Here is a 20,317-nt window from a genome sequence, read left to right as displayed (position 1 = left end):
CAAGGGGGCAATAGATCACAAGAGACTGATGAGATATGATTAATGTAACGGCACAATTAATCCCACCCCATACTAGAGAAACAAGCGAGGCGTCTCAAAATTTTGAGGTAGAGAGAAAGAGCCGCTCGTTTCCTCGTAAATCATCGACGATAATATGACTTTGGCGGAAGAAAACGGTCGACTATTAAAAAGTGAAACGGAGCAAACGAGGAAGGCGAGTCAAAGTTTCCAGGAAGAAAAATATGAAACCTCTCGGAGGCGAAGGTTCTTTCAAGAATCCAGATAATCTGCATAGGAATTATCCAAGTATTTTAATCTCGATGTAAATCTCGACTCGAGACCAACTTTGCCTTGCTTTCGTCCCATGCCAGAGAGAGAGAGAGAGAGAGAGAGAGAGAAGTCGAAAAATACGAACCGACGCATTTTCAAAGTCCGATCGTTATCGCGATCGATAACAAAGCGATATAGTAGTTACGCGTGAAATCAATTCAATCTCGTCGATGTTTGGGCTCTTAAGAGACCAAGCGCCGTCTGATCTGAAACAAAGCTCGAGAGTCCTGAGAACCGACGAGTATCAGGATTCGCGTGCTACGCGTATGCACGTGCGTTCGACGGATGAATCTTAAAGCGAACGTATCGCGTAAACTCGCATAATTTTCTCTCCCTCCTTCCTATTTCCTTTCAGATTCTTTCCCACATGGTCGTTGATAAATGCACGACTCTCGCGATATATATTTTTCACTCGGTCCCGGCAGAGGGGTGACGTCGTTAAAACTCCGAACGGGAACTTTGAAATTTTCCAAGAGTCGTTACGTTCTCGCGATGATATAACGGATATTCGAATACTTTTCCCGGTAAGACCGACGATTCTCTACTTTCGAAGGGTACATCATTGGGACTCGTTCCATCGCTTGGACCAACGACGAGATACCGCGTGGAACGGAGTAGGCGCGATGTCTTATGAACGACATAAAAGTGCAATAACGTTAAAAATATTTGGTCTAACTTTGCTCGAGGATTAACGAAGCAACGTCGACGCGATCCAAGTTTTTAACAAGTATACCCTGCGAAAGAGCAAACGTGAATAATGCATATCGAAGAAGAAAAGTTTGCGATAAAACGGTCGTACCGATAACAACGGGGAAAATAAATACCGTCGGCGTTACGGTCTACGTTACAGTAACGTAAACATCAACGGCGCTTAAAGTATCCACCTTTGAGTATAAAATCCTCTTTCGCATTCATGCTCGACCTTTTCGATAGAATTAACCTATATTTATACCTTAATCTTAGTAAACGTACCTGTACTCGGCAAACCGACGCGATTACGTCGACTAATCTATCTGTGAAATGAAACTTGCATGACGTAAAAACGATCGATAATCTCTCACGATAAAGCTCTCAGTTGCATGCACTTTCTATGCTCTGTAAACTCGCACGTAACATCGTTTCGCGCGATAAAAACGACAGCTTATAAAGAGCGAAATATTCTTTGCAACATTTACCGTTCTTTTCGTAGAACTCTCGACGACGTTACTCCTCGCGTTTCCTTCTATAGACACGTTAGACGGCGCGCCGTAAAATATGCGCGAAAATGAAAAATTCTACGCCGAGGGACGAGCGTCAAAGGGAAGACGACGACGTCCCGACGATTGTTAATCCACGAGGACAATTTGTTTTACCGAAAGCCTCCCGCCCGTCCTCAAAGGATTCTCGCTCTCGTAAATTCCATAACGCATAGCTCACTAAATTTCTCCAATCTAGAAAGATTTAACGTTCCCAACGCAACGCCGCCGGCGAGCGAGTTATCCAAGTCGTTTGATATTCGACGGCGGAAGGAACGGCAACAGCCTGAATTACGAATAACGACGAGCGAGGGCATCGAGGGAAAGAGGAACCCCACACGTATCTACGTACACGTATACGCCTATAGTCGCGGTCTAACGATAAGAAGAATGCCAGATCGATATTCGGTACGTTCCTTCGGCTACGTTCGCCGCCGCTGCCACCGCCACCACCATCTTCCATGGCGACTTTGTCCTCGTCGTTGTCGTTTTAACCGTCGACGTCGAGCAACGAGACACTGGCGTGCACCACGACGCGACACGGATAAGATCCGTTCGCGTGTCCCTCCGTCTCTAGAATCCCCTTCTAATGCACCCCTATTAAATCGAGATGGATCGTCCGCTAGATCGAAATTGCTCGTGCTCGTTTCGACGAAAGGAAGTTGTTACAAAAGGATACGCGAGTCGAGAAGCAACGAGGATTAGAGAAGAAACGCCTGCGAAAGGTCGAAAATCGAAATAAAGCGACGACGAGGCCTTGCGAGCGTTTTCGTTGGGAATATTACGGTATCGGGCCGAACGCCGGGCGAAAAAGGAAATTTTTTTATGGGCATGGACGAGGAATGTAAAAAAAGGTGTAAAAAGGAGAAAAAATAATATTCGTGGACACGTACGATTAAACGACTATTCGAATTTGCAAATTCAAAAATCGCGCGTACCAACGTCGCGCCGCGGTACCGCCACGAGAAGCGTACGGCTCGTTTAATTTGCATGTGAAACTGACCGTATGTCACCGCGACCACGAAAGCTCTCGTATTCGGAGCGCTCGTCGAGAACGAACTTTCTCTCCCTGTGGGCGCCATCGTCGAGGATAGTCCGGAAATACGGCTGTACCCGGTCTATCCATTCGCGGACGTTAACGTTCGCGTCTTTCGAGTCTTTTAACCGTACCATTCGTCTCTCGCGTCGGCCATCTCGCGTCGGCGATCAAATCGAGAAGCAACGCATAGCCAAGAGGAACCGCGTTCGACCGGCCCGCGAGTATCACGATTGCGAAGGAATGGAAGCCGATAGAAAATGTAAAGCTGGGACGCATCGACGATGAGAAAAGATTGACGATGATAAAGAGGAACGCTAATGAATGGAAGCAACGAGCTAACGAGAGTGTACCGTGATTAGCGAACGAACGAGCGCGATGAGAGACCATGAAAAAGAGGGCATGTTTGTGAAACGTTGAAATAGAGAATCAAAGAGGGAGAACGATTATCTTTCACAGATAACTATGTGGGAAGCTACATAGAGGCTTTGGGACGACGAGTTCGTGCGAGCTTTTTTATGTCAAATTTGCACTACGCCTTTGTGCTCCACCTATTATACATATATATCGTACGCGTACCTGTAAATGTAATACCGTAACGCAGAGACTACGGAAATACGAAACTACCGAATACTTAAACGTCCGATCGGCCGAACGGAATAATTCCTAGGTTCCGCTTTATCTCTCGTCGATATACTAAAAAACGTTGAAAAAGAAACGATAACGACGCGGATAACGGAGACGGCAAACTACCTCTCCATTTCGCTTTATTCTTTTCTTCACCTCGAGTAAAGTTAAACTCTCTCCAAACTTCGTTAGCCTCGACTTCCTCCGAAGATTTTCACGAGACCATACAAGTGGATTACCTTCGAATGCGACCGGACAAAAGTTGTCCGAAAGTTAGGCGCTTTGTTGTCCTTTATAGTCGTTGAAAGGCGTGAGTATTCCGATATTACGTCGGCTAAAGGAAAAAGCCGTCGAGTCGATCGAACGAAATCGCTCTTTATGTGCATCCGTTCGGATAACCGTATAGATGATCTGTCTTCTATCTATATATATATATATATATATGTGTGTGTGGGTGCGAGCGTGCGCAGGTATATGATAGAGTGGCACCGATATCGCGTAACTTTTTTACATTCGGCCGATGTATTAATCGCATATATCGTATTAAATTGATATGTCAACTGGCGCGATGTTAATTATTGAAGGTTAATCGTCGAAGGTTTCCCAAACGGAGATGAATCGATTTACGCGCCAAGATTTGAAAATAATCGAAACTATTCGAGAATCCTTCGGTTCGACTTTGGTTCGATATCGTAGGATATCGATATAGAAGGACGGAAACGCGAGCGATTTGACGAAAAACCTCGGACGAAAGCGTTTCGAATCGAACGAGGCTACGAGGCTAGAGAGGACGTTCGACTTTCTGAGATTTTGAAAAATCCCCTCTTCTTCTCGCTATCGCGCGTACTTCGATAACGACGAGAAGACGTATAATATTTAAAATAACTATGAGAAATTGTTTTACGATTTAACTGTAAAAGAAATAATCGAGCAGCAATTATCGAGGTATCAGCGCGAGCCGTTAAGTAATTCAACGTGTCTACGGAAGGACAGAAAGTTTGAAACTTTTAATATAATACATTTAGCGAGTTTATTGCTTCCCTGGAGTGTAATGCTTCGGAAGGGAAGTTCTGCGAATATGCAAAGCACGCGTTCTCTTTTTATATCCCCCCATCATGAACCGTATTCGCAACACGCTGTTGCCCCTAACGACGTTCCCTTGTCCTTAGCTCTCAACGGTATCAACAACGAGCCGGACGTTTCCATCTTCTCCTTCCCCTTCTTCATCTTCTTCTTCCTTTTTTCTTACCACGGATGACCTCCGGAACGGACGATCGATCTCTCTTGTTAGCTACCCGTATTTCTAACAACGTTTACATACATCGTAACTACTTTCGCAGTGATCTCTTTCAAAGATAAATAAAATATGGAATTTCTACGACGAGAGTCCTTTCGTTCGACGTACGTACGTACCTACTTTGAGAGAGGATCGAAATGGGAGGGGCGGGAGGATGAGATGATAAAAGGAGAAAAAACGGAGCGTAGGATACTTTGCCACGATCGAAATGGAATTTCCGATAAACTTGAAACGACTCGAAGTCATCGTTCGCTTCGTAAGATAGCCTGCTTCCATTAGCGCGACTCCTCCACGATTCTCTTTCTCCTCTCCTACCTCCGCTCGGTCGATTGCTTTTTCCGCCATCGCGTTGGAAGGAAAGAAAGGCAAACGTGGTAAGAAAGGGAAAATAAGGTAGGAAAAGACGACGGCGCTTCCTAAAAGTCGAGACAGGAAAATCGTGAACCGAAAACGAAGAACGTCCGTCGTAGGCAAAAAATCGAAAAAGAAAAAGAAAAGAAAAACCGCGAAAGACGTGCGGCGAGTATATAGGTGAAACGTTATATTCCCATGACGAACGCGCTTAAATGCATTCGCCGGTGAAGCTACGCTGCGAATTACGGCGATATAACTTTAATTTTTCGCGCCATCCAGCGTCATATAAATTTTCTCTTGAAATTTTCTCTCGAAATTTTCTCTCGCGTCGCACGAGAAGACACTCGCCAGGAGGATGAGGAAAAATGCTAAGAATTTGAAATCGCTTTAACGGGAAGAACGAAGAAAGGACGACGATCAAATTTTGATCCCTGCTTGTCTCCGTCGGTGCGATAAAAGCGATCTATCATACATATTAATTCCACGTTGAACATAAGGGACGAATTTTTTCGAGCATCTACGTGCCGACGGATCTTACGAGCTACGAATATATACGGCCGGAGAGCTTCGAGCGTTTCCCAAATCATTTCTGTTCTTTCCCGTCTCTTTGAGTTAAAATATCATTTCTTTTCGCGCGAGCGCCTCTCTCCCTTCCCGGCCCTCTCAGCGTTACTTTGAAATGCTTTCTTAAAAAATCAGATTTTAATCCTTCATCCGTCCTTTTCGCTACTCGTCCCCAGACGCGAGAGTTTTCTCGAGACGCGTCTCAAAGATTTCGAGTTACTCTTTTCCGGCCTTGAAATCTCACGTAGGTCGATGGTTTATCTCTCGTCGGGAGATAATCTAGAATTTGCCTTTTAGAACTCGTTCGTGTAACAAGGAGAGGACAGTGTTTCGAGTTGAAAAGGGGAATATAATATCAGAGGGAGAGAGAGAGAGAGATAGAGAAAGGATGGAAGGATAGTAGGGAGGAAGATAGCGAGCAGCGAACGAGCGAGCAGCAGGAGGAAACTTTGGCAATATTATTTCACGAGAAGATTTCATTAAGCGTACGTACGCGAGCTCGGAATCTCGTTAAGCGAACGCTCGCGTTATCAGTGACGAATTGCAAGGGCACGCCCATTTCTTTCGTGGTACACCACAACCGTTATTAACTCCGAATTCAGGAAACTCTTTTCCACGCGCGAAATCAACGCTCCGAATATAACGGAACTCGAAAACAACGTTTTGCGTTTTTTACGCAACCCTGTATTTTCTCTTTTCCCCCGTCTAACGACGAGTCTTAAAGAGCGCGCGCCCATTCGTCAACCTTTTCCAATTAATTCCATTAATTACGTTCGACGTTACGCGCAAAGTTATTTTTGCCGATGAAAAATGAAAAAAGTATGGGAACGACGAAGGAGCGTTTGCGTTCGCTAATATTTTTCGTGATTTTCATTTCCTCGTATTAAAGGTTTCGTTATCGAGTATTCAAACGATTTTCGATATACGTACCCGCGCGTACCATCGATCAAATCGTCGAGTATCGTATTTCGTATTATATAATTCGATCGAACGATTCGACAAAGACGATTGCAAATTGTTCGATCAAACGAGAGAATAAGTAAAAGAGACAGAAAGGATGGATTATCCTTGACCGTGCGGAATTAGTCTTTACGGCCCTAATAGCATTCATTCTCGCAAGGAGCCGAGTAATCCTCTCGGATAACGTTTCTCATTTTTTCCATGACATGATTCATCGAACTCGCTCGTCGTTCTGGCGCGCACTACTCTCCTAAATTACCTCTGCAATCCGTGCAAATTGTTTGCAAATTGCGCTCCGTCACGGTACACGATACGAAGAGGAGAAAAAAAGACAGAGAGGGGAGGAGAGAGAGAGAGAGAGAGAGCGCCTAACTTATTTCCGTTTTCCTTCTAGGACGGGGAAATAATTGATACCGGTAAAACACGATTCGGCACGAAACCCTCAAACGGTCGAATGCGATTATCGACAACGAGTGAAATTATCGAGAGGAAACTTGTTAACTTTCTTGAAGATAGGAAACCTTGTAGTTTTTGTCTCTCCGACCAGGACGCACCATTCCAATGTCTTACGGCTAATCACGACAAGTCGATACTTTCCTCGCTTGTACTCCTGCAAAAATTTTATTAACAAGCGTATCAACAAGAACGCCGCAAAAAGAAAATTGTTATGCAGCGGAAAAAATTGACTCCTTGGTTTATAGTTTCAACTTTAAATTAACGTTCACAACTCGTTTTGCCACGTTTAACTTTTTCCGAAGGAAATCGGATAAAAACGCTTATAAAGTTTTAAACGTCGGGAGCATTAGAGAGACAAGAAAAAATTGGTCACGCCTTTTACGTTACGTTTTACTTTCTTTCCTACTTTCCCGAGAAAATTTGCAACGACGCAAATACGCGCGTGTAAATACAATATATATATGTTTGTAAAGGTACGTTTCGCATTTTCAACTTTGCAACTTTTCGCATTCTTTGACAAACTTTTCAAGATCTTATCGGTTTTGGCATTTCTCGATGTTGCAAAATAATCGCACTTTGTAGCGAAAACTTTATCGGATCATTGGACCGTTAGAATCGGTATGCGGTGTCTCGAACAGCCAAGTTTTTGATCTCTACTGAATAAAATAAAAGGAAGCGACCGCTGTTTCAAGTTGGTCCCGACGTCCGACGTAAAAAAAAAAATTACCATTCCTAAAAGTTCGAGTCCTACGAGACGAAGAAGAAAACGCGATTCCAAAGATCGATCGCATCCGTCTCCTCTTTCGCCCGTGGCTAAAAACAAGTTACTCGTTGGAATGAATTTCGTTAAATTAAATAAGTCGACTTGTCGCTCGTCGAGTCTAACAATTTTTACTCGATTTTAATACGATTTAATCGTGGAAACGTCCTGTTTACCTACCTATATTTGTACACTCTTCCTTCTTGCACTCGAAATGCGAAATCATTCTTAAAGTTCCACTTGTATGCTTTTTAAAAACAAATTCAAAGACAATTCGTTGAAGGTTTTTTTTTTTACCTAAAAATCTTCTACATCTTCGAAACTCTGCGAGTTTCGAATTCGCAGGATAGAGGAGGCTTTTCCGTCCTCGGCAAACACAAAAATTCCAATGCCTCCTACTTGGAACGATCTTTGACCGAGAATTGCTACTTTCGGAAACATCGCACGTCTTTTCCCACTTTCTCAGCCTCCTCGAGAAACGGAGATCCTTCTTTGGAACCTCATAAAGTCAGCTCTTTTTTTACTTTCCTTTCTTTTTTTCTCTTTTTACTAAAAAAACAGTTTTACTATATATTCTGGATTAGAAAGAAATCGATCGGTCCAGCTAGGAAAATTCATGTCGGTCGGGAAAACTTTGATCGATACTGGTACAAAGAGAGAGAGAGAGAGAGAGAGAGAGAGAAATATGTTGGAGAACGGATAAACAGGGTACAGTAAGTAAAGACTTGGTATTAAAGAACACACGGACGCGATAAACGTATTTAAAGCTTTCGACTAAACGCATGCGTGCGACAAGTTCCTTTGATAGTAACTTTCAGCCGCATATAAGTAATACATAGCCCGAGCATGTTGCAAAGCCGCAGACTGTCAGATCAAAGGGCAACGCGAGGTACCGTGAGGTTTTGAAAGGACCTCACGAAAGAGAGATAAATACGGCAAGAGAGAGAAGATCGTCCGTTTCAAATGATTTTGCGATGCGGCTCGATCGAGAACTTGTTCGTTAAATGTGTAATCGCGAAGCAAAAAAGAAGAGAAAAGAAAAGAGAGAAAGAAAGAAAGAAAGAAAGGGACACGCTGTTCAAGGCGAGATAATTAGCTAAAATAAGAGGATAAAGTAAGGAAAAACGAGGGAAAAGAGGAAACGTACCCTGATGAGGGCTGTAGTCGGATCGGCGTCGTGCACGAGCACCGGGTGATCCGGAGGGATGATGATGACCTTCCTGGATCGAAGAAGGTCCAATAATGACGTCGGTAGAGCCGCGTCTCGACGATATACCACCGATCGGTGGCGACGAACCCGAGTGTTCCGAGTCTCTACGATGTCTCGTCACATGCGGCGAATCCTGTGGCGTTCCATGACCAGAACTCATCGGTGTTCTCATCGGAGAACCGTGCGAGGAATAAGGCGAGCCCGAGGACGACGAGGTCGGCCCCTGTTGTACGACTTTATCGCTACCTTCAAGCGAACATCCGCTGGATGATGATCATGAACCGTTCGTCGTTCGGAGACACGACGAAAGACCGCTGGACTATGATCGTCGTCGAACTCGAAAGATCGAATTCCAAGGATTCCAATGGTATACGTAAATACGGGATGAAAGGAGAAGGGTTAATCGATATCCACGCGGAAGATCGATAAACGTCATTCCGAAAGACTTCCACGTACTCGACTCGCGACAGCCGATAGACCACGAACGGGAGACGTGGCTCGAAATCTCTTTTCTTGGTAAACGGCCTCTTTTGCGCCCTGCGCCAGATGCAATAAAGTTTGGTAGCCGCGTCTAAGAGACGACACGAGAGCTAAGAGAAAATTCAATCGCCCTACGCGATGGAATTCTCTTAGCACGCTTCCGTCTCGTTAAACGGTCGAATGCTCGATTAATTTCTCAAACGAGTTACGGCGTCAAAGCTACTTCGAGCAGACGTTCGTAGGAATTTCATGTCGAGCGTGCCGTAATCGTCTCTCCTCTCTGCCCCACCCCTTACACACATACATACACACACACGCGCGCGCGCGCGCGCGCGTATCGAGTTATCGCGGTAAACAATTCAAGTACCTTAAGGATAATTTCAATTGGCCATCGGAGGGAAATTCGAGCGGTATTTTGTAACGCTCGCAACGTTAATCGCTTTGAAAAATGATTTCTCTCGTAGTAAAGTTAATATCGAGTAATTCGAACGGAGAACGATCGCGACTAGAGCCTCGCGATCGAGTTTCGTCGGTAAAACGTCGATTATTCGAATCGATTATCGGGATACAAGTTGGTCCCCGAAGAATCGAATAAAATCGCCCGTACGATTTGCTTTCGAGGAAACTTTTCGACAAAGAGAAACGCTCGACGACGCGAAGAATATTTTATTTGGTTAGTTTCTTTCTAACGAGCGATTCGAACGTTAGGTATTTATCGATCTATCGATCGAAAATGTAAAGTTACAAGTCCATTTGTAACATTCCCTTTCGGCCAATAAATTTCTCGGGGACAATTTTCGAGAGAAAGGAGTATCGACAAAGGACCAAAGAGAATCGATAAGAGAGGATAAAAGAGGTAGAGTCCAGTGGTCTTTCGCGTATCCCGGAATGAACCGATCAGAGCCGGCGTTCCGATACCTTGATGCGCGGTCTCTCCCGGACGATGAGAAATTCCGGATACGAGCGCCGTTGGATGCGTGGGAGGTGGATGAACGATACCGGCTGGTCCGAGTGGATTGACAAACCCATGAATTGGATTGCCATGCATCGGGCTGCCGTGGATCGAGCGCGATGGTACCATTCCGGGCAAAGGTATCCCTCTCGTTTGAATCTCATGAGCGGAGATGGGAAGATTGTTAGCAGGAGGATGACCTGGAACGGGACTAGCTCCGTGTACGGAGCCTCTTCGATGTTGCGACATAATTGGAATTCGATGGCTACGAGATGCTCTCTACGGCTGAGGGAGGAAACGAGGCTAACGGAGAGATGCCGGGATGGATCTTAATACTCCCACGAGATCGACCACATCGATGAGAGCTAGAGAGAGAGGGAGAGAGAGAGAGAGAGAGATAATACTATCTCGACGGACTCCTATCGGGAGCTTTTCAATTAAGGCCCGATCGAGGTCACCAATGATTCCCGTCAAATATACCCTTCTTAAGCTTCCTTATTTTATTCTCTATCTTCTTCCTTTCGTATATTTGTCTTGCATTTGAATTCGCCGTTCATAAAATTCCTTTCTTTAATTTTTCTCGAGTTCGCGCAGTTCGTTAACGACGAAAGCAATAACGGAGGAAAATGTGTTCGAAAGTGGCAAGCACCGTCTCCTCGTTGGCTCCGATCCAATCGTTGCTGGAGTAATCAGCCTCGTTGGATCCGAAGGACGGTCCTTCGGGAGATTGACCGCGGCCGTTAGGAAACGTTCGCGCGTATCCTTTGCTATCGAATACCAACTCGGACGAATTTATATCGTTATTCTTACTGCTAATAACAAACGTTCGATCGTACTCGACACTCGAGATCGATATTCTTCGTGAAAAGAGAAATCTCGATGAACGGTGGCTCGTCACGATCCTCGAGAGAAATACGATAAATACGTGAAAAAGTGGAAAAACGTGTTCTTTTGGAATCTCCTTTAACGATACTTCTTCCTTTTCCTCCTCCTCCTCCTCCTCTTCCTCTTCCTCTTCCTCTTCCTCTTCTCAAAACAATCGACTTTCGTGACTCGTTCGAACGCGATACGAAGAGCACGTTTCTCTCATCGATTATCGGGGAGACCGATCGCGAGAGGATCGCGAGTGTCTTTCCCCTCGAATTTCCTTTTCGATTCCGATCTTTAGCTCGTAGAAAGGAGAATGCTCTGTTAGCACCACGGACTAGCGTAGATTTCCGCTCGCTACGACGACCTTGGTAGTTGGTACTTGTTGATTTAAGACACTTGTTGGTTTTAGTCGCTCGTCATCGATAAGGCTTCTTACGAGTCGCGATATGCGCGTCGATAAAAAATGATATCTCTCTCTTCTTTGGTCGATCCCATCTCGTTTGATATGTCTAGAACGTTGCTCGATGCGAGGACGAGTTATCGCGTGCAGACTCTGGCCCTTGAAACGTGAAACTCGACCAGAGTTTTATGCGACAGAAGCAGAAATTTTCTTCGAACTATTCTCTGCCAACGATAGAAAACTTTGACACTCCGTCTTTCTTTCGCCCGAGAAACTTCCTGGAGGAGAAAACAAGGAACGTCGATAACCCGTAACACGAGAGCCCTCGGCCGAGGTAGCTGTCAGGTAAGATCAGAATCGAGCCGTATCTCTCTTAAAGAAAGGAAACGCGTCGCGTCGCGTCGCGTCGCGCTCCACGCGTCGGGTTTGCGCGAAAAACGATCGGCCGAATTTTACATATATTTTGTACGATCTCGCACGATGTCACTGCGAAAGAAGTAGAAAAAAAAGGGTAACAAGGAGAAAGATGGAAGAAAATAAAAAGTAAGACGAACGAAGCCGGCGGTCGGTCGGTGACGGCGCGCTCCGAGCACGTTTTCGGCGGCGATAGCTGGAGCGTCGCGACGCCGGCAGCGTCGGGGTGAGTAGTCCGTGTGCGACAGGGAGCGGCCGCGCGAACACTGGAAGCGATCCATGCCACCACCACCGCCACCGCCACCGCCACCGCCACCGCCACCGCCACCACCTTCACCACCACCACCATCGGCAAGAGCAATACTACGAAACGAGAGTCAACGTCAACCACGTCGGACTCTTCTCGGCAGCGCCCTATACCATCCCCTCTCTGGGTCTCCCTTTCTCTTCGCGCTGGCACGTCGATGTGCGTCGACGGCGGCGGCGGCGGCGGCGGCGGCGGCGGCGGCGCAACCCCCTCGACTATCTCCCCAACTATCCTCTTGCAACTAGCGAAGGAACGGCAGGTAGACGACGATGCTACTACGCGCTCTTCGAGTTCCTCTCTCTCGCTCTCTCCTCCTTCCTCTTTCCTCTATCTTTTTCTCTTTACGTCTGTTTCTTTCACCTTTCTTCCCGCCTTGCCGATTTCCGACTCCCTTCGTACACCCCTTCGACCACGAAACTACGACACGCTACTACGCGTCGTAACGTAGGCGCACCGCACGCGTTTACACTCGCGCGCATGCACACAACTTTGTTAGTCGGCTACACAGGCGCGTTAGGCGTGCGTAATTACTCGTCGGCGTCGTTGCAGCCACGACGATACCAACGACGCTCGTATGTTAATGAACGCCCGGCTACATTAGTTTCTCGCTCTGCTACAGGTCGATTTACAAAGTATCTCTCTTCGTTTCCTTCTCTTCTACGATCGATCTCGGTCGCACTCGAACGACCGAAATCAAAACGAACGAGATCGACGTGGAATCTCTTGCACTCTCGAGAGTACGTCGAGAACGAGAAAGGTTAAGAGTTTTGAAAATCGTGTCGGAAACTGTCGATATCGACACGTCGTCGTGTTATACAAAATTTAGACGATTTTTCTCGATAATTTACCGTAATTCGATCCTACCTACCTCTCTCTCTCTCTCTCTCTCTCTCATCGCAGACTCGGATCGATATAGCAGACGTTTCGATAATACCTGCCTGTGAAACGAGAAAAAAGGGAGAGACAGAGAGAAGTGGAGTGCGAAAGAGAAGCTTCTAAGACGTACGAAATCCCTCAGGTCGTTTATTAGCCGAGGTGGAACCACGTGGAATGACTGCGAACTTGAACCGTGAGGACGCGGATAAGAGAAAATGTGGATTCCCTTGGAACGCTTGCGCGTGTATGTAACCGTGTGAATTGAGGTAAGAGAAGAAAAAGAAAAGGCGCAAGCGCGCGACGATAAGGAGCAGGAGGGACCGATAAACGAACAAGTGCTTGGTCCGCGGCAAAGAGAAGAAGGATGAGATAAATGGGCGAATTATCTAGATCGTACCGTACCGTGAATCGTAACCTCGTTCTCATCTTTTTTCTTACGATTCCCATACGCGTTCTTCGCTTTTTTATCTTCAATCTTTTTCAGCCTCCTCCAATCGCGCGAAAGATCTTACGAAGAGACGCGGAACCTTAAATTTTGAACCGTTGTAAAGTATGTGTCCGATCGTTCGATCGTACGTCGCGCCGCGCGATAAACGTTAATAAAATACCCTATTCGTGAGATAGTAGCGAATCGTTGCCGATCGTTTCATGCGCTAAATAGATCCGGCGATAGTCATTAACTTCGTTGGGTAAACCTACGTAGCGGAAATGCGGTGTAATAAATTGCTTTCGCTCGGTGCGTACGTACATCATTGTAATTTCGCATCGAACGTGGTCCGAAAACCTTCAAAATCGAGGACGAACCGCGGGCCACCTCGTCGTTCGTTGTCGAGCGTCGACGACCTTTTCGCCTCTCTCTCTCTCTCTCTCTCTCTCTCTCTCTCTTTTCACCTCCCTTCTCCTCGCCCTTTTCTCCGATCTACCCCCGTCGTAACGGCGATAACGTCGATCAGCAAGGATTCTACGCCGTGCAACGGCGATTGTTACATTTTCACGCGCGTCTCTTTCCGCTCGATCGATGGATACGTTCCAAAATCCGATTCCATCGGTCAATTTCGCATTCGATGCGTTTTGTGTTCGACGATACGATACGAGCGTAATGACTCGATGTTGCAATTTTTTTTCTGCAAATCTACCGCCGATATCCTTAATCTTTTAATTCGCATTTAATCGCCGTATGTATAATTTCACGGGAAAAGATTTTCTTTAAATTACTCGATCGTTTTCGCGCCGCTCCAACATTACGCTCGCATCCTCTTAAGGAATAAACTTTTTGCTGTTTATGAAATAAAGTTGGAAGGTGGTGGCAGGGAGCGCGAGTCCAAAGTTCCGAGTGTACGAAACGCTCATCACCGGCGGTAGAATCTCTAAAGAATTCTATTAAATCGTATTCAGCGAAAAGGCTCGCACCGATCGAGTAAGGATGTAACTTAACCTAGGGCTTTGCGATTAATTACTTATTCAAGGTTTTTCGAATAAAGCTGCTATATAAGGTAGCTAAGAAATTCTATTATGAAACCTTTTCTGCAATGACAAAGGAAAGAGAGCGGACGACGAGCGGAGAAAAGAGAAGCGAAAGGAAAATTGACGACATTTTTGAAAAATACTTTCTCGACAAAAGTGTTCCTTTCTCTGCACGGAATCGCTTTTGGCACTGGCAGGATATTCGGATGGCGATACAAATACAATATGAATAAAACATTGCGCGTGCCTGTGATACGTGCACGCGTGGATCGAATTCAAAAGCAGCAGCTAGCATGGCTGCCTTGTCTACGGTGAATCTCCTTGCGAAAGCCTTTTTTCCTTGCCTAAGAATCGTCGCAATAAAGTTTATCTCAAAGATCCTAATATACAAAAAGATCCCTCGCGATTGCGGCGACCCTTCAACGTGAGCGAATTTTCAACCCGATCTTAGCTTTCGTTTTATTTGACGTTTAATCGTTTCAAAAGTGACTAGTTGAAAGTAAGAAACAACGGTCGAAATTAAATCCGATTTCGCTATCCCGAGGATGCTATTTCGGCGGTACGCATTGAATTTTCATTTCCGCGATGCATTAGTTCTCTACGAGCCTGTCTGTCGATCTCGTTAATAACGCAGTACAACGCAACGTCCCGATTAATTTATCTAATGCTCTTGCGTACGATCTCGTTTCGTTATCGCGTAGAGCCTATTACCGCGAGAGGCTACAGCGAGCGCCATTAGACGGTATTAGTAAGTATTGTCCGTCTTCTCGCCCCGGAAATCCTTTTGATAGTCCGATCCTATGTGTGCTGCGCACTAAACGGAACGAAACCGTTAACTTTCGAATATCCGCTTTCGCAATACTTTACGTTGTCGTTAAACGTCGTCTACCGACTGATCGTTAAGAAAAATCTACCAACTAGAACCGTACAAAAGATAAAAAGCCCATGGTAGACGATGAGAAAGAGAGAGGGGGGGGCTGGGGAGGGAAAAAGATAGGGGAAGGAAAAATCATGTTTCCGCAAAGCATTACACCGGAAGCGACGAGATAAGCCTTTTAGGTGAGACGTGAAAAAGAGTGATCGTTGCCGGATCAAGGTATGAATATTAGCTTGGGTCTTGTACGCCGCTTCGATAAACGAAGAAGAGAGATCGTCGAGTATCGGCTTCGTTAGAAAATAAGACGAGATCCAACGGCGTCGTAGAAATGCGATCGACGACGGGCAGGATGCGCAAGGATAGATTAGAAGGAAAGTCATAAATCTCGCGGAACGTTGAGCGCTCTTGAACGTTCGAAGAAAAAAGGAATGGAACGTAGAAAGCGCATTGATACGCTCTGGGACGGATTCCCTTAAGAGCGCCGCAAAGTCCCGTTAGTTCGCAACACGACGATGGAGGGGTTTTGTCGAGAGAAGAAATGGGAAGACACGATATTACGGCATCGTATATAAATCATTCGCAAATCAATATCCAAGCACGCACGCCGGTCCACGCTGTCCGTACGGAATTGAAAAATCTTCGTGTACGACGGCGATCGCCCACACCCACCCACGATCGTTACGCTAGAATAAATTACGCTCGGATAATCGAAAGAAAATCTAAACGATGATGTATAGCTCCTATCTCCATTGTTAGTTGTAACAAATTGTTTTTAACGCGTATCCGCGTATTCGTCCATACAAAGATTATGCGGCGTTAGACCAAAAACTGCTTCTATGCGCGAATCTTAGCGTTCGCTCGTGGAAACGGAAAAGATCTTTTCTTAAAGATCATTTACAAAGAAATTGTTCGATGTATGCGTTGATTGTGAAAAAAAAAAAAAATTCCAGTAAATCGTTTCTAACAAATCGCTTACAAAAAGTTGTTGTACGAGTGTTGAAAATACAACGAGGTGACAAAGAAATAATTATACCTTGCAATGGTCTTTTCTTCGAATCTCTACGACTTTCGGTTCCGAAGATTTGTCGATGCAAAGCGTTAGTTGACCCAATGACCCATATGATTTCTTTCGGGAGGTGTCGTTGACGCACTGACCCACATAAATTCTTGGAATTTACGCGACCCAGCTGGCTGACGTAAACAGTTTTTTCTATTTACTACGACGCGTACGCCCGTAGTACTCGCACAGGGTGTTTACTCGAATTATGAATTGCAAATAACAACGCTGCATATTCGCGGGACGGAAAGTCGTAAAAACTTAAAAGAAAGACTATTTTTTAGAGGAAAATGTCCTCTTTTTAAAAATAGAAGGGTGAAATATATTCATCCGTCTTTCTTAGCTCGAAAACATTCTATGAATCGTTATCGATCTTGCTGCATTCCTTTGATAATCGATCGGACACGGAAAGCATGTGCATCGTTCGCTAATAACAGAAGGAGATCAACTTCCGACGCGATAGGTCAGAAACGGGAAAAGCGGCTTTTTGCGAAAAGACACGCCCTTTATTGCCCGCGGAACAGCTTTTCTCTCATCGCGTGTAATGGAGGAGGCATAATGTCTCCATCAACGATTTCCCATTATACTTTCGGACTCTACCCCGCTTACCCCCCCCCCATTTCCTACCTTCTTCCGCCTTGTTCCAAACGTTCTAGGCCTTCCTGCGATACGAAATAAAGACTTCTCTTTCCTCTCTTTCTTTCTCCTTCCTCTTCTTTTCTCAAATCAAAAATTGCTTCTGCCCTCGACGTACAACTTTTTAGATCCCCCGTTTCAAGTCGGATAAAGCAACTTGGGAGGGGGGGAGAAATAGCTCGCAGTGAAGAGAGTTAAAGGAGACGAGCCATTAACCGTCCGGCTTTTATCTTTTCGCGAGACTAATTAATTATACTCCGTTTACTCTCGGTAACTCTACTGCTAATGTACTACGAGCGTGGATGTGCGAAAACGTGTTAATAATAAACTCGAGATAAAAAAATATCTCTGTCGCGCCGTAAGACCAACGTTTTTAAAATGACTTTTTAGCAATTAAAACGAGGCTTCGAACGTTCAAGATTTATTTAGCACACGTTCGATCCAACCTGATCTAATTGAACGACTCACGCTCTATTAATTACGAAACAGAACTACGAGAAAATAATTATCATTGCGAGTAATCGCCAAATGGAAAGCTATAACGGAAGATAATTCCGTCGACGCGATGGAACGTGTTATCGAGGAACTCGTCGATGCAACGAATCGTTTTCGCATTTAATTCGAAAAACCTCCATCGGTCGCTCGTCCTATTTCGTAATTTTATTTACGGACGGGAGGAAGAGAGAGAAAGAGAGAGAGAGAGAGAGAGCCGGCCGATCTTAATGCGATGCAAAGTACACAGGGCAAGAAATAAGGAAAGAAAAGTATCCGTCCATCCCTGTGGCTGCCTTCTCAATTCCTCTGAAAGCTTCGAGTCTTTATCATATTATTTATCCGCCGACACGCACACCACCCGAGAGCCAACAATAAAACGGTGCGATTTTCTCCGGGATGAGCGATGCCGTTTCGCTCCGCTTCCAAGATTTCGAAGTAAGACGTGGAAGAATGGGAATGGATAAACGAAGAGAAAAAAAAAGAAAAGAGAAAAGAAAAAGAAAGAACGAGCGGGAGATAAAAAATCGATCGAGGAGACCCACGTTGCAGTCGGTCGATTTTATATTTGCACGTGAGTAACGAGAGTAATGAAAAGTTTCTCGCGATGAATGAAAGAGATCACTTATCTCCCTAGTTCGCTCATTAATTGACATAATTAAGCAATTACGGGAGAAGTTAGGGATCCTCGAGTCGCGCAGTATGTCAGGCCTAAGTGCGTGCAATTTGGAACGATATGCGAAGTCCTAAGTTGCAATAGATTCGAGGTAATTGCAAAACGCCAAGAAGCGAGGATGCCGTTAACGAGAGCGAAGAGTCCCGGGTAAAGTTTTGTCTCCGTCGAATCGTCCCCGTGGATTTATCCGAGACGAAACACCTTTCCGTCTTTAAAAGAAACGTAATTATTTTAGAAACGAAACTATTCATCTTGCCTCGAATCGGTCCCACGGCTTCGAAGTTTAAAAAATATTAGCAACGAATCGACGCGAGGGACGGCGAGAGGGAACAAGCATACGGCATTGTCCGAAAGGAAAACACTTGGTCGGGCATTGTCAAAAGGGTCAAGCGTCGAGCGAGAGTGGTACGGACGATGCACCTTGGTAACGCGACAAGAATGGGCTGCATTATTGACATAGTTTAACCCTTGGGGTGACATACCCCTGACCATCGAGCCGTAATACATAGGAAAGCACGTGTATACGCTCGTCCGGCCCTTTAAAGCGTCCTTTTCATTGGTTCCTGCCCGTGACGAGGGCCGAACGCTATCGCCGTGCATCGTCATCGCGTTCTTGTCACAAGGGTTGCGTGTACAGAATGGAAAAGCTCGATTCTAATGACTCCGCCGACAATGCGCTCGAGATCGCGACTGTTTGGATAAACGGCACCCTCGTATTACGTAGCCTCGAAAGAATCGTCTTTAAAGATCGAACGATCGACTCTAGAGACTCGACGATTTCGGTCCAAGATGTAAATTCACGAACAGCTGTAATAAAACCGAGCTCGATTCGCTCCCCCGTTCCAAGTCCACGAATCCTTTATTCCTTTCAAAAGGAAGGTCGCTTTTTGAAAGCGGATCCGTAACTACTACGAGAAGGATCCGAAAAGACGTATAACAAAGTAGGTAGCACCACTTTGGTCTCGAAGTCGAGAGACGTCGAGCGGTCGGTCTCCATTATCAAGAGGAATGTGCTCCATAAAACGAAGAAACGTTAATTCGACGTTCCTCGCAAAACTTTCGATCGAAGAGACTTCTCGCCGCGAATCGCTGAAACGACGATCGTGAAAAATTTCCAAAACAAAAAAAAAAAAGAAAAAGGAAACTGCTCTTGCAGAAAATTACACGGTGGATCAACGAGCGTGGGAAATCGATTTTCACGTCCGATCTCGTGTCCGACCGCGCGCAGACCTTTCTACTTTACTCGAACGCCTTGCGACATATCCGATCGTTCGCTTCAACGGGAAACGCGTTAAGCCGACGACGGATTGCGAAACGAAGTTGTCGCGTTATCAAAGGCAGATGAGAGACAGAGAGAGAGAGAGAGACTAGATGAATACATTAGCATCGACGACAACGCGTCTGTACGTACGCGTATACGATCTAACGCGATAACGTCGTTGACAAAAAAATCGATTTAGCTCTCGATTCGTCGGAATACACGTATTTCTCGAATATTTTTCGTATAATCACGTGCATCGGGTAAGGTGTTTCGTCGCGAGATAATCGCGTGACGGACGATCCAAGCGTGAAAATCTACGAACGAACGACAACGATAGGTATCTTAAAACGATGTCGCGTAAAATTTCTTTTCGACCGAGAGAAACGATCGAGTACAAAGAGCGCAAGAGAGTTCAAGAACGGAAAGAACGGGAAAGGGGGGAATAGGGGTGGACGGGACTCGAGCCTGACCCCAAGCGTCGTGCCTCGAAGCGACGAGCTAGCCAACAAATTTGCGGAGGCGAGCTCAAGACCGTGAGCGCGAGTTAACGCCACATAAAACAAGCACTCGAGTCTTGGCAAGCATATAACTTGCCGTAGAATCCGTGACAGACTGAAAGGGTTACGTTGAATGCGCGCGTTTTAGCATGTCCCATACGTTTCGTGCTCGTAATTAAAGTGGCCAGGTAGCCAACCATAGGCAAGACTCCGCGCCATCGAACAATCT

General features: G+C 45.5%; 2 protein-coding genes across 2 annotated transcripts in view; both read right to left on the bottom strand.

The window, feature by feature from the left end:
• LOC122632796 (dystrophin, isoforms A/C/F/G/H) overlaps positions 1-20,317 on the bottom strand; it is a 223,326-nt gene that overhangs the window by 142,787 nt on the left and 60,222 nt on the right. The gene's annotated exons all lie outside the window — the stretch shown is intronic.
• Positions 7,920-12,436, bottom strand: LOC122632824. Its single transcript, XM_043820049.1, has 3 exons — positions 10,228-12,436; positions 8,767-9,075; positions 7,920-8,168 (listed from the first exon to the last, which is right to left on the bottom strand). The coding sequence occupies exons 1-3, from the start codon at positions 10,508-10,510 to the stop codon at positions 8,140-8,142; spliced, it is 621 nt and encodes a 206-aa protein (XP_043675984.1). The 5' UTR covers positions 10,511-12,436; the 3' UTR covers positions 7,920-8,139.

The sequence above is a fragment of the Vespula pensylvanica genome, chromosome 11 (assembly GCF_014466175.1).
Source record: "Vespula pensylvanica isolate Volc-1 chromosome 11, ASM1446617v1, whole genome shotgun sequence".
Taxonomy (NCBI): domain Eukaryota; kingdom Metazoa; phylum Arthropoda; class Insecta; order Hymenoptera; family Vespidae; genus Vespula; species Vespula pensylvanica.
Note: the sequence above shows the minus strand (reverse complement) of the source record. Positions and strands in the feature narration are given on the sequence as shown.

Coding starts and splice junctions, on each gene's coding strand:
- LOC122632824 (XM_043820049.1), bottom strand. CDS start 10,510: ATGTCGCAACATCGAAGAGGCTCCGTACACGGAGCTAGTCCCGTTCCA. Junction 9,076..10,227: donor GGGAGAGACCGCGCATCAAG/GTATCGGAACGC, acceptor GTTCGCTTGAAG/GTAGCGATAAAGTCGTACAA. Junction 8,169..8,766: donor CGACTACAGCCCTCATCAGG/GTACGTTTCCTC, acceptor CTGTTTTTTTAG/TAAAAAGAGAAAAAAAGAAA.